Raw genomic sequence first — 14,046 nt, 5'->3', positions numbered from 1 at the left:
TCTTGTAAGGGTTCCCCACGGATACAGTGTTAGGTACTTGATAATAATAGTGACCTGTCCAAAGAGCCTGGAGTGTGTGTCGCGGGGGCGGGTGGGCGTGTCGCGCACGGTGCGCGGGCGCAGGTTGCCGTTCTTCACGGGGCTGCCGGTGCTCGCGTCCGCGCTGAAGATCTCTGCGATGCAGCTCTTGGGCGCATTTGGCACTCTGTAAACAAAGAGATGCGTGTTATTAGTTAAACTGTGGGCGACTGAGCTTCGCTCGGGCTAGGCTCGGAAAAACACGCGTTTTCCCATAGATATTAAGACAAAGCTATATCGATAGTTCGCCGACAAAAACCTCCACTTCTTGAAATCGATGAGCTGTTTCCGAAATAAATATACAAAAATGCTTGTTTTTAAAGAATAAGAACAGTGTACCTATGCACCTAGGCCGTGGAACGAACATTTTCATTAATTCATTATGCAACCCGGACATTGAGAGAAGCGTAGTTAGGTATGTCCTCGGATGGAACATCTCACAGTAAATCGCACATGATTTCTACCTATCGTCACATCACTGACGTGAAGTGAAAAAAAAATAGGCAACCCAGTAGATATCTAGTGGTTACAGCGCCATTAACTTATTCTGTGCCATTACACACAATATATTATAATTATTTGCAGAGAAGACCGGTACCTATATCTATGGTAAATAAGTAAGCTGCTGTGACTGTCCATTACGGAAAAGTTCTCGACATTTATACCTATATATTACTATTGAAATGAGAATCAGTATACGTACAGTAATTCTCAAAAGCAGCTCTACATTTGTCAAGTTGGCTAATTTAACCAAATAAAATCTGTCAGAATATTATTAGTCACTTCGCTTAAAGTATCCAGCTACTTCTGAGGTCGCCTGTCCTGTACCTCTAATACCTAGAAATGTAGATTTGTTACAGCTACAGTTGTCATTAAATCTGTTAGTATTTGTATCACCTGATTAATGTTTAAGTAGATATTATTAGCTCCTAATTCGCTTGTAAGTGGCTTGACCCAACGGTACAGTCGGCATCAGGTTTTTTTATGTTCCAGGGGCAAGTTATTCTGATAATTAATGCAGTTTGGTCGGTAAATGCATACACGGCGTCCATTACTATTTAATACTGCAACCACGTTTCCGCCTGACGCTAGTTATTGCGCCAACGGTATGGTTACCAGCCTCACATTAGGCCGTACAGTGTCCGCGATTCCGTAATTTATCAATGTAACGTATTTTTTATGTACAAGAATTCTATAATGTAACTTGCAGATACATATTATATCTATGAATTATGTAAACAATTAGTTTGCTCACCCGCGACCTTACGACAGCTACGTCTATGCTACAAATGTGTATTCATGCAGCTTCTCCAACTACACAGTGTAAGAACATACACAAATCAGACTAACCCAACTATCACCACCACCCACCACACTACGTCGACGCGTTTCGAACTCAATCAGAGTTCATCCTCAGGGCAACACAACCGTTTACCATTCTACCAGCTGGAGACGACGCGGGTGAGTAAAGTAATTGGTTATAGTTCATTGATATGGATCATGCTTGACAGTACGAGATTGTTCCGCGTAGGAACCCCTATTTCAGCCCTACATCCTCCAAATATATATATATCAGATATTTGGAGGATGTAGGGCTGAAATAATAAATAAATAAAAATAATAAATACATATTTACATGAAAAACAGAGTCGGTATTTCCATGTCGGTATTATCTCTTTCCCGGCCCGGATAATACCGACATGGAAATACCGACCCTGTTTTTCGTGTACACGCCCAAAGAAACTGACAATATGAGCTTCTATGGGCGTGTACACGAAAAACAGGGTCGGTATTATCCGGGCCGGTAAAGAGTGTCACCCTAACACAATCACTATTGCATCCTTCATATTTGTTTATGTCACAAAAGTATCCGACGACCACAGTAAGATGGGGAACGTTTAAAAAAAGTGCTTTAATATCAGCTATTCATCTTCCCAATTATATAAAATGTATAGATGATAGCACTTTTAACGAACACTTAAAAAAATGGCTAATAGAATTTTAGGCTACTTAGTAAATTGTGAATTCGACTTTACGAAGTATAAAACATTGTAGGTATGCCCGGAAGGGTAACTGTTGAGATACTTAAAGTTTTTCTATTCTATTCTATTCTAATGCGATCGCGATCACTGGCGCGTTCACAAACAGATTTAAACCCTCATTATTCTAAATATTTACGCGTCCCGAAACCCGAACATACTCAGTTTTCCAAATAATAAAACCGTGTTAAAAATGATCACATCAAAGTTGACTGACCAGTGTAGTACTATTATTTATTCTGTGGTCCAGTGTTGAAATCAAATCGGGCCAATATTTATTAGGGGGTTATTGTCCTCCCCCTCGTCTAGTGTGCATTAGGCCCCTGCAACTGGACACGCGTGTCCATCATTTAGTAATGACGGTATGCAGATACATAGGAGGGGCACTTCCGTTGGTTCCCCTCACGCACGGAATACCACAAATCAATAGACATGGTTAAAGCCATAAAAAAGTAGTTGCCTACTATGAAATGTTTAAAGCAACCCCGTGGAAATAAGCGGTCTACGGCGATACAATCGTCATCGTCCTTCCTGGTATACCTTCATAAACTTTCTTTACTAATATTATAAATGCGAAAGTCTGTTTGTCCTACCTCTTCAAGTTAAAAATACCGCTGAACCAATTTAGATGGAATGGTATGGTGATAGGTAGTTTGAGATCCTGGGAAGAACATAGTATAATTTTTATCTCGGATAACTCCACAGTACACGCGGGATAGGATAAAATAATTCTGGATAGAAGAAATTGCGGGCAAGAGCTAGTTGTTATCAAACCAATCAATTCAAGTTATGGTAGAGTTTGAAACTTTACTTCGACACCTCAAACAACACAGGTACCTAGTTTAAAAAAGTATGAAAATTCTCCGTTGTGCTACAGACATCCTACCCCTATTTGTACAACTACTACAATTTTTGTATCACAATGGAACTTTTTGCACACCCCAATATTCTGTCGATTCAACCGTCGAACGAAAAGGCTTATTAAATTAAGTATTTAGGTTTTCAATGCAATGAATTTATCCTCCTTATCCTGGCTATGGCAGCTATGTGTTAACTGACAACCTCTTAATGATTATAAGTGGGTAGGTAATTCCACTCATTCGTGCTCTATTCGTTCAAAACTCTTTAGCGGAAAGCATAAGGAACCACCTTAGTCAGTGGAATTCTGAGTGAGACCGTTAATAAATTACCCTGCAAATTGTGTTGGCAATGCAACGCGCTGCAAGATCGTTAGATAGCGTTTCCAAAGCGCGAATATGCGGTTTTATAAGTGGAAGCACTTGGGCCTCCACAAGTACTGGCGGACGTTAAACTAAATGCTAACATGATCACTTTTACAAGTCAAAAGTACTAATCTAACATTTGAAAATCAAAAGCGATGCTTTTGTCTTTAACTCTCGCGCTATTCCATCCATACCGTTCTGACCTGTAGATCTTACAAAAATTACAACGCATAAAGGGTGGTAGTTAAGGATAGTTTTCTCCAAAATATTGAGTTGGTTGCAAGAAACAAATATTTTATCCCATTTATTTATCATTTATTTTTGCCCGCCGCTTCGCCCGCAGCTTCGCCCGCGTGGAATTCCGTTATCGCGCGCTGTTCCCTCGGGAACTGTACAATTTTCCGGGATAAAAAGTAGCCTATGTCACTCTCTGGCCCAAAAACTATCTCTATGCCAAAAATGACGTCGATACGGACAAACATACAAGCACACACACTTTCGCATTTATAATATTAGTATGGATTAATGGATGGTTTTTTTATGATATTTTCTTTTGATCTGATTATTTTCATGTTTCTAAATTTACAGCACATCGGTATTAGGGCATTTTTATCTACCGTTGTACCCTGAGTTTATCATCTCCGATTTCAACAAAATTTGCGAGGTAAACTCAGTCCATGTTTCCGAGCTGTAAAAACAGGGTCTCCGGATGTGTCCCCAAAATATTGTATGGATGTTTCCGTTGTGTTACGAAAATTATTAAGAAAAATTCGTAACAAAACGGACTCATGCCCATTAACTGTAATGCTGTAAATTGTCATTGGTTTACAAATAAATAAATAATGTTAATTCAAGTAGCTGACAAAGTTTCAGATGTCAGTTTCACATGTTTAGCCACGTTAGCAAACTATCTAGTTCAGATTCAGATGCACTAAACATACATCAATGCCATATACTCTTACTGTATATCCAATGCTACACATAATGTACACACTATGTGCTACATCGGTAGACTTGAACAAATGGGCATTGTTCTCAAGATCGTCACATCTCAGCCTCCGCAGCGCGAAGGCGGAATCAATATTGCCTCAATGCGGTAGCGACCCACATCAACTCAGTGTAAAGCGTAATTCGGAAGCCAGGCCCTACTACTTAGTGCAAAATTCGCACTTCGTATCATGCCTTATATTATTTAATACGATAGTGAGAAGGACGGACGATACGAACTTCGACTTTCGAATTTCGTAGTAGCCCCCCAGTTCGCGAACAGAATGAACGGGAATCTCTAACTGCGGGGCGACTACGAAATTCGAAAATCGAAGTTCGTGTCGTTCCGTCTCTGTAACACTTGTAGTATTTAATACGAGAGTGAGAGGGACGGAACGATACGAATTTCGAATTTCGGAGTAGGCCCTTTGTTTGTTGTGTCTAATTTGGGCCTAGTGTATAGGTACATTTCATCATTAAGGCGGGTTAAAATCTTCTTTACTTACAATCATAATGCTCACGTGACTAAGCCGTTAAACTGGATGGAGCTCTGAAGCGTTTGGACCACCGTCTCCCTTGTTTTACGAAAATCTAATAACAATAGGTACCATTCGTCAACTAATAACCTAACCAACTTAGAAAAATTTAAAAACCCTCGACATTGTCATTTCGAAGTAAAATATCTCAAAAATGGCTGAACCGCATCGAAGTCAATCTATGCATTTGAGAGAGCTACGATAGCACAGACAGACATTGGCGTCCAACTTAATAACAGCCTTATTTTTTGGGGATTAAGAAATCTCAGCCCAAGAAACCGCTGTTCAAACCTTTCAGAACCCCTAATTAAATACCTACAATATTTCTCATTTCAACCAAAACAATAAACACGGAAGAGCATTCAACATCACCATAAGAATAACATGTAGCAAGATGTAGGCAAGAACAACCCTCAATAATTCTGAGGTTCTCGCCAGCTATCAATTCTGTGATTACACCTAAACATCGCGTAAGAGCACACCTCGACATGAGAATTATTTTACTGATTGAAGCCGTAAATAATGGGGACAGCGAGTAGGGTTCTTCATTTTTACTTTAAAGCTTACATTTACCTACGTTGTCTCAATTGGGAAGAATGCCAGCAAAATCGTTACATTTTAAAATTTAGTAAGAGATTTATGAAAATTCTTATTGTATCCCTGGGTCCATTAACAAAGAATAAAGGGGAGTGATGGATAAATTTAGTAAAATGGCTGTTTTGTAATTTTTTAAATTCTCTAAACACACTGCTGATGAAAATACCCTTTATAAATAAAAAAAATTAAAGTAAAATCTCTGGTAACCCTGTGCGAAGCCGCGGGCGCGCGCGTGCGGCGCCGACAACCCACGGGAATTATCCGGCAATTCCCGTGCCCCGCCAATCTCCACCCGACAACCACGGAAATGATAACAGGATTCAATTGAAAACACTATTTGTTTACACGCCCGACATGCAACAAAGTGCAGCTATCTTTTGACGATGATTACAAACCACGTCTCACACGAACCGCTAATTATAAATCTTGTAAACAAATCGTACCGTCTCCGCTCCTATAATTAGTTACGGGAAGAAAGCGTGTGAGAGCAAATTGCTTAATAGTAATATACATACGAGACGCATGCGCCACACGCAACTAAAAGAAACAACGCAGACGGGGTTCTGCTACGAAAATAAACAGCTGTCAAAAGACAGGGCAAGGAAAAGGCCGGCCGGAAGATAATAATAAATCCAAAGTTTTAAAAGGGAACGCTGTGATTATGAAGGTTTGTTTTCCCATAAAGCGTCTGGCATTCACATCCCTTTGAACAGACTGGACCATATGCATAGTGCACTTGATGGCTTGAACAAACAATGGCTGAGAAAGGTTTAGAGCTTATTAGTTAAATTACCATGCTTAGTTGAGTCAACATGCACTTTTATGTAGGGGAAAATATAAATAACGAACTATTTTAGTGTAGAATGAAATTGACATGGATGGTAGTCGCGCGGCGAGATCGTAGCAGCGATTATGTCGCTAGTTAGCCGCGCGTGCGTCGTTCTGCGGTGTTCGATAGCGCAGGCGGTCGCTCGGTTAATGGCTTTACGCCTCTACGGCATGCGGTTTTGCTCTAAAAATGTTGCAGCAATGAGACCGCGGTAATGATATCCACGATAATGAGAGCCCGCGTAACTCTATCATACGCGCGGACGACAGGAGAAAACGCTTCGTTTGCAAATGAAAGGCAATACATTACGGTCTTGCTGAACGAACGATTGTGCACTTTCCCGGTAATTCAGATTTAATGACGTCATTGGCAAACCGTTATTTACGACTTTATCTTTTATTGCAATAAGATTTGATCGACTTTCTAAGCGTTTAGCCATCAATTAATTTTACAATCCGTATCGCTAATTAATTGGGATGGTGGTATCTATGTGGGTGTCTAGCACATCCGACCTTGGAATATTCTCAACGAAAAAAGAGCTTTCTACGAAAGTCATTAATAAGAAATAACTTGATTAGCATAGTTTATTTTTGAAGCCCATGGTTGGATAACGCTTTGGTTAAGTCAGTTGAAGGCGCCCGATGTAGGTATTGATTCACTCAGGTAAATGTACCTTATCTAGAGGGTTGAGAATTGTCGTTGTGATAAGATCTTGAACAAACACGCAAACGTAAGATTTACGCCAACTTCGTTATCAGTTGCGGCTTGTTGCTCGGATGTTGCACGACATCTCCTACGCAATGCAATGCCAATTCCTATTTAAATCATGGGGCGCCTACCGTTTTAGTTTCTTCAATTGCTAAACTAAGAGCAAACGGATACAATCCCGAAGAGCCAAATTAAACTTCTGAATATTGAATTCTCAAGTGACGACAAGTGAGTGCTAGTAGATAGGTCTGATGAGCTGTATTAATTTAATCTAAGTAAAAAAAAGTAATATTCTTCGATGATAATAAAATATGTAATAATAATAGAAAATTTTATTCACCATCACAAACTAAAAATTACAATACAAGACAGATAACATTATTATAGTGAGGCAAAATGGACATTAGACTCAGCGAGGTCGCTGGTTTTTGTCTCCAACCAAACTAAAAACTAACTTAACTAGTCTACTTACTACGGCAGGTGCGCTGCCATAACGACAGCATTACAACAAAGTAATGCTTTTATTAAGTATTCAAAGCAAAGCGTAACAACGAAATTCTATCGAGACAATTTTGAGTGCGATATATACGGCCTTCTATCAGTCAGTAACAATATTTTACTAAGACAATCGGAAAATATATGCGTTCCGTTTGATAGCGCGCAGCGGTCGTCTCTCGCACGGTCCGCTGCGCCCGCGCATCCAGCGCCGCAACTCAACGTTTCATTATCAACTTATGCAAAAACCAGTCAGGTGTGAATCCAAAGTCGGGGCGATTAGCACTTTATTACCCCGTAATATGCAGGTAGATGACACAGGCACGTATTTAATTTAATGATACCGCTGAAGAAGTTGTGCTGATCAGTTTGAGAAAACTGATCATAAATTTTACGATGACAGGTTGACGCTGGAGATTCATGACAGGCTATTAATTGTAATTATCTTTGTAAGGTTATTAAGTGTAACGTTTTGTAACATTCAGAAATAAAATATCGGTAAAACCACTTAGGTAAGTAGACTATAGAGATATCATCGGGAGAGTGAACGAAGCGTGAGTTGGGTATGTCTTCAAATTACTTAAACCTTGCAGTTAATGCACACAAGCTTTGTTATAGTCGTCATCACTGATGTAGGTTCGTTCGGTAAAAATTTGGATAATCCCATGGGAATCGACTTGTTACGGTGCAATAATAATGACCGATAGATGTAGGTACAGGTCGATTCAAAAGAGGAGGCACAAATAGATCGAACGAAAGTAATGTCACTTAGACATTTTTGTGACAAAACTGACGGAATGCATGTCATTTTCATATTTGTGTGCAGTGTATTCAAACAGGTAACACACAGTTATTTTTATTTATTCATTCAAGCCATTCGCGCCAGCTCTTGTGTGAATCGACCTATAGCTTATTATTGTGTGCATTGCTTTCCGAATATAGTTGACTCAGTTATTATATTATTATTATTATATTTAGCCTATAGCTGTCCCAGTGCTGGGCAAAGGCATCCCCTCTTAATTTCCATATCTCCCCTATCCAGAGCCATCGCTCAGCTCCGCGTCTAGGTCATCCCTGTTGAATCAGTTATTTACAACATTTGTTGCTATTACAAACGTTACACCAAGCTAAACATTATCTAAATACTTAGCTGTAAAGGATTAATAAATAACCTTTGTTATGCTTTAGTTATCGTCCCTAGCTAACAATGATCATGATATTATCAGCGACCATCATAAAAAGCGAGACCTATAAAATTATCCTACTTTTATAACTAAATTTGTCCGTGCAAGTTGCCTTGTTTCACGTCAGTTCACAACCCGTCACGTACGTTGCCAACGTGAAACTTCTCAACACCTCCGCGGAAACGTGGAAATAGAAAACCCGGGTCGTGAACAAGAGTAACATAGTAATTTCATAATTGACCAATCTCTTCACAGTCCCACCTTTCGATTGTGAACGCAATCCGAATAGCTGCACGCTTCGTCTAAGAGCGAATAAAAAAACGAATTGGATAAAATTACACATTCTCTGTCCAGCGCAGATCAAATTACGTGGCTTCCTATGTTCTTTCACCGGCATTGCCATCTACTAATCATACAATAAAGACAAAGTAACCCCGTTGTTCGGGACTAGGTATAACAGTGACCTGGTTGGCTCGAAATATAATTCCCCTGGACGTAGAACACCTTTGTAACAAACTGACGAGTCATTATTATGCTTTGCGCTCTTGTTTCGTGACAATAATAAATCATTAAATTATCGTCAGCTGATGTTGCAATTTTTTGCTCTTTTTACGCATCCTGTCGTTGAAGGAAACTTTCACATCTCGTCACGTATATGCGAGATAATTTGAAAAGTACGTGGTTATACGATACCTAACAAGAAATTGATTGTGACATTTAAAGGTCAATTTTGAGTATACTGTACTGTACTGTAATATTATACCTACTGAATATAATGTAAGAAGGTATTTTTCTAAATTTCCACGGGATAGAAAAAAAAAATTTTTTTATTCTTCCAATAAAGCAAGTCTTATATAAAAAAAAAACTATTTTACATAGTGTATTATTGACAATAATTATGTACCTATTTAATTAACGGGTATCTGGAAAGATGAGCTAAAAATGGAAACCTAATGCAGCACTTGTTTAGCAACTGCTTTTACACGTTAGCAGGTAAAGTTGAAAATGAACTTTCCTTGTGTATTTTAACTACAAAGGACAATGCTAGTCTTTGCCCCCTGTAGGTAAGGCAGGTGCTAACTGAAACGACTATACACGCTCGTTGTTTCCACCCGGTACCTAAGCAGTTATATGTTCTTAGTCACGTTTCCCGGCAAAAAAACTTAGGCACATCCAATGTTTTAAATTAAATATTTCTTCTGTACTTAATTAGTATGAAATCAAAAAGCGTAACAAACAATAAACGTACAGTGTAATAATTAAAAAATACTGCACAACTTTTTTTTAGTGCAAAGTACAATTTTTAACTGATTTCATAACGCTTGTGAGGTTTTTTTTTGTAGAAAAACTTGCCTTTTCAAAGCATTCCTTTGACGTCTCAACGTAAAGTGCGACACTCGTGACGTGAGGTAAAATTCTTGAAAAGAAACTAGAAGAAAATGTGGAATAATTTTTAATAGCTAAGAGAGTATAAGGTAAACACGGTTTTCTCTTACTTTAATGCTTTGAGAAAACGAGAAGAAAATTAAAAAATACAGTAATACTTTTCGTGACATAATTTTTTTGCCTATTATTCATATATATAATTATCGCAGGTGATCTTCAGTTCGAATTCTATCTGCCACATTTTAGAATTATTGGGAGCTAGAAAGGTATACAATACCCTTCTTTAACCGATAGGTCTACGAAAAGAACGAAGACGAGGTTGACTTTAAATTAGATAGGTAATGTTAGTACGTCCCTACTACCTTAATGTGGGTAAATTTTGCATTCTACTGTAAGTACACATGTCAACGTTTCACATAGATCTACATAGTATTTTATTTTAATCAAATCCAGACGGCCATTCGTTTTGTATACGTTAAAGTGGCGTGTTAGGGATAACTTTCGACAATACGAGTAGTTAGCTCCTGTAGGCACGAAACGAGTTCATTCACCCCACGACGAAACGTCTGGCAAGAGTCTAGCGAACCACCTTTATCACTATGCCATGAGGGAAAAAATACTATCGGTATATATCTGATTCATCGATGGTTTCCAATTATCAGTAAAGTAAAACCTTATGATAGAAGAGCAATGGATTAGGCGAGTCAGTGCATGATCGTATCGCTTTATTTCGAACAGCTATTGAGATTATTATAGCCGTAGGTTATGGGTTACAATCGATATGTTTGTTTACTTTGTTTGCGGTGTCACTACTTTGTTTTTTTATACTCAAATTACTCACTAAATAAGTCCTATTTGCTTAGAATCATAGTGTGGTATTGTGTTTCATAATATCTCTCTTGTAATTCATGTAGTCAAATTCGGTAGGTATAATTTCTTATCAGTAAAAATTTAGTTCTAGAGGTTAATCGGAACTAAAGCGCTCAGTTGTTTTAAGCCATAAACGCAATGCGTTTGACGCACATCAATTTTCATCAGATAATTTAATTACCAAACATTGTCTTACGCGGTGAGCGCAGCGGCAAACGCATTTTTGGTACCTAATTGGATTGCGTGGATTGTGATTGGTTAGATTAGATATGCGTCAAACGCATTGCTTTTAACGCAGTGTTTATCGCATAAAACAACCGTGCGATTAATATGATAACGAGGTAAACTTTGTATGTTTATGTGTGTTTGTATGTACTTGGGGCTTAAATCTCTGACCACCAAATCAATTATAAATTGTATTCACTGGTAAAAATCGATCCTTGATTGATATAGGCTATTTTGTACCCCTAGTATAAAGTGCTGATATGACGAAGGCGAAGATAAAGGCAATTGCTAGTTACATGTACAAAAAAAACTATTTTCAGTGATAAAACACTTAAAACGTCAAATGTGTTAAATCCAATTACATTCTACCAATTTACTTATTAAATGTCAATAAAAGCCCCCTTCTATTGTTTACCAATCACCATTAGTTTTATTGTTGGAAGAGGTCGTATTAGAGCAAGCAGATAAACTATATTTATTGCCCCTGTGTAATACTTAAATGATAATCAAAGAGTTGTTTCTTGGCGGTCATGCCAAAATATTTATAACTGAAACTGCTCTTCATTTGTCTGTGTTCATAATACATCAGAAAACATGATAGCCAACACTACGCAGCAAACGTAATCGCAGGATTAGTGGTATTAAGTTTGGCGTTAAGTACCTAAGACCTCATTCGCAAATAAAATCTGACTGGACAAGCAAATCAATCAACGTCCATCAAATATGTAGAGCATGGAACATTGTTACAATAATAAGATACCTAATCAATAATCCTTACATTGAAATAGAAACTACATGGGCAATGATACATAAGTAACTTTAATTAACCGACTTCTGATAGGTATTGTAATGTGTATGATACTTTTGAATTTGGCTTCAAACTCGTAACGTACCTACATATAAACCTTGTAATTTTCTATTCGTTTACCTGTTTTCTGTATCGCGTACTATTGTGTATAAACGAATTAAATTAGAATTTCATAAGGCTTAAATTAGTTTAGTTAATCATAAGAGGTTACGTGTTTTTATTACGATGCATATATTTTTAAATCAAAAGAATATAAGACAAAAAATAATATTTATTGACACAAAAATGAACTTGGTACATGAATCAGATTGAACTAAGCTCAGTATTCAAGGGTAGAGCTTTTTGCGATCTTTATTATTATTGTTGCTTGCATTTGCTTTGCTAATCAAACTGTTCTTCAGCATCTCATATTTGGAGTATCCCCATGGCCCTTTAATCATATCTTTCACCAAAGCAGCTTGTTCACAATCTAAACTCAGAACGGTAAAATTGAATCTACTCTCGTCCAAATCGATATTTGCCAGGGAAAATCGTGCTTCAAGTTGAGCGAACCATAACTCAGGTTCCTGCATCCAGAACGATGAAGGTGGATCGTGGATAGCCACTGCATTCATTGCTTCGACTTCTATAGGAATACTCGTAGGCATTGTTTTGCGTTCTTTCATAACTCTAACCATAGAGTAATCACTGAGTGTTGACAAAATAAATTATACTATAAAATGACCACGTCTTCAAAACAATTTTAGTTAATAACAAGACTTTCAAATTAAACCACTTTCCGACGAAAAGAAAGAAGCATCAACAGTGATATCTTTACTGTGATCAGGACAAGATAATAAATATTTAGATAATGCCAGAATACCCGGAACATATAGATTAGTGAAGTATACGGGTAGGGTACGTAACACCTAAAAAAACCGCAAAAAAGGGATACTCCGATCGTAACGACGATGAAGACAATCGTTCGTTAGTCAAAAAAATTATAACGTTATAAAAAGTAATGTAAAGCTATTGTGATTCCAGAAAGCAGAAAAAATAAAAAGTAAAGCTAGAAAATTAACTACACTACTAGGTACTTCCCAATCACTTTCCTTAAAAGTTTAGTAATCTTACTGTTAGTACCACCTTCTTTCAGTATGTTTCAATTGTATGGTCGTGATCTGCCTCTTTATTTGACTTTGCACACATCACCCACAATTTCAGCGTGGCATACTTCAGCTTGTTAGGAGGTCTTTTCATCAAATCTTTCACTAACACAACACGCTTTCCCAAAGCGACGGTGGCAAAATGAAATTTTCACCTTAGCACCTCAAACAGGCAGGTTTTGCTATAAGAATCAGTGAGCAAAATCGCATTTTGCTCACTCCGTGAGACAAACTAACTTTTTTTTTTTTCTTAAATGCTGAGGACAGTGTTGGGTCTACTCACTAGATTACAATCTTAAATTAAATTTATGGTATTAAAAAAGATATCGATACCTAATAAATTACATGACAACGAAATATTTCCAAAATGTTAATTTTCCCGCTTTTTTATAAAGCATGCAACCTCATTGCACGAAAGACGCTTCTCTTGTTTCTTTCTTCTTGTTTCTGTCTCTCTCTTGTTTTTTTTTTATAAAAGAATTCCGTATACTTCCTCTACAGTTGTAATAAATATTTGTTAAATTGAATGAATTTGTAAAAAATCTATTTATGTTTATGTAATGGAAATCTTAAAAAAAACATTGAAAGATTTAATAACATTTATATTAAATTATACGTTTATTGTTTAATCTTTTTAATGACTCAAAGATGATTTATTTCAAGAAGTTCTAAATTAAAATTACAATGCATGTTATAAATGAGTTTGAGATTTGTATTGTAGGTACCTACCTACTGGACACTTTTTCGTTCCGAATTCAAAACCTCTCTATTTACTGCTTTTCAACAATGTTTGGCATTCTTAACTTTCTGTTGACTTTTTAAATATGTAATCGCGACTGTTCGTATCATTTTTGAGTAAGGGTTTTAAATATGATTATTATATTTGTTTCTCAATAATCGGATTTTATTTAAAAAATTGTGTTATTTTGTAAACAG

The 14,046-nt window shown here is 37.3% G+C and overlaps 1 protein-coding gene across 5 annotated transcripts in view; it reads right to left on the bottom strand.

Moving 5' to 3' along the window:
• LOC141438888 (microtubule-associated protein Jupiter-like) overlaps positions 1-14,046 on the bottom strand; it is a 154,201-nt gene that overhangs the window by 7,155 nt on the left and 133,000 nt on the right. For all 5 annotated transcript variants that reach the window (XM_074102933.1, XM_074102934.1, XM_074102937.1 and 2 more), the window contains one exon: positions 55-205. In XM_074102933.1, the coding sequence (XP_073959034.1) occupies positions 55-205 (151 nt within the window). The remainder of the gene's footprint in view (positions 1-54; positions 206-14,046) is intronic.

Source organism: Choristoneura fumiferana, chromosome 20 (assembly GCF_025370935.1).
Source record: "Choristoneura fumiferana chromosome 20, NRCan_CFum_1, whole genome shotgun sequence".
Lineage (NCBI taxonomy): Eukaryota > Metazoa > Arthropoda > Insecta > Lepidoptera > Tortricidae > Choristoneura > Choristoneura fumiferana.
The sequence above is the reverse complement of the archived record's forward strand: the minus strand, read 5'-3'. Positions and strand labels throughout refer to the sequence as shown.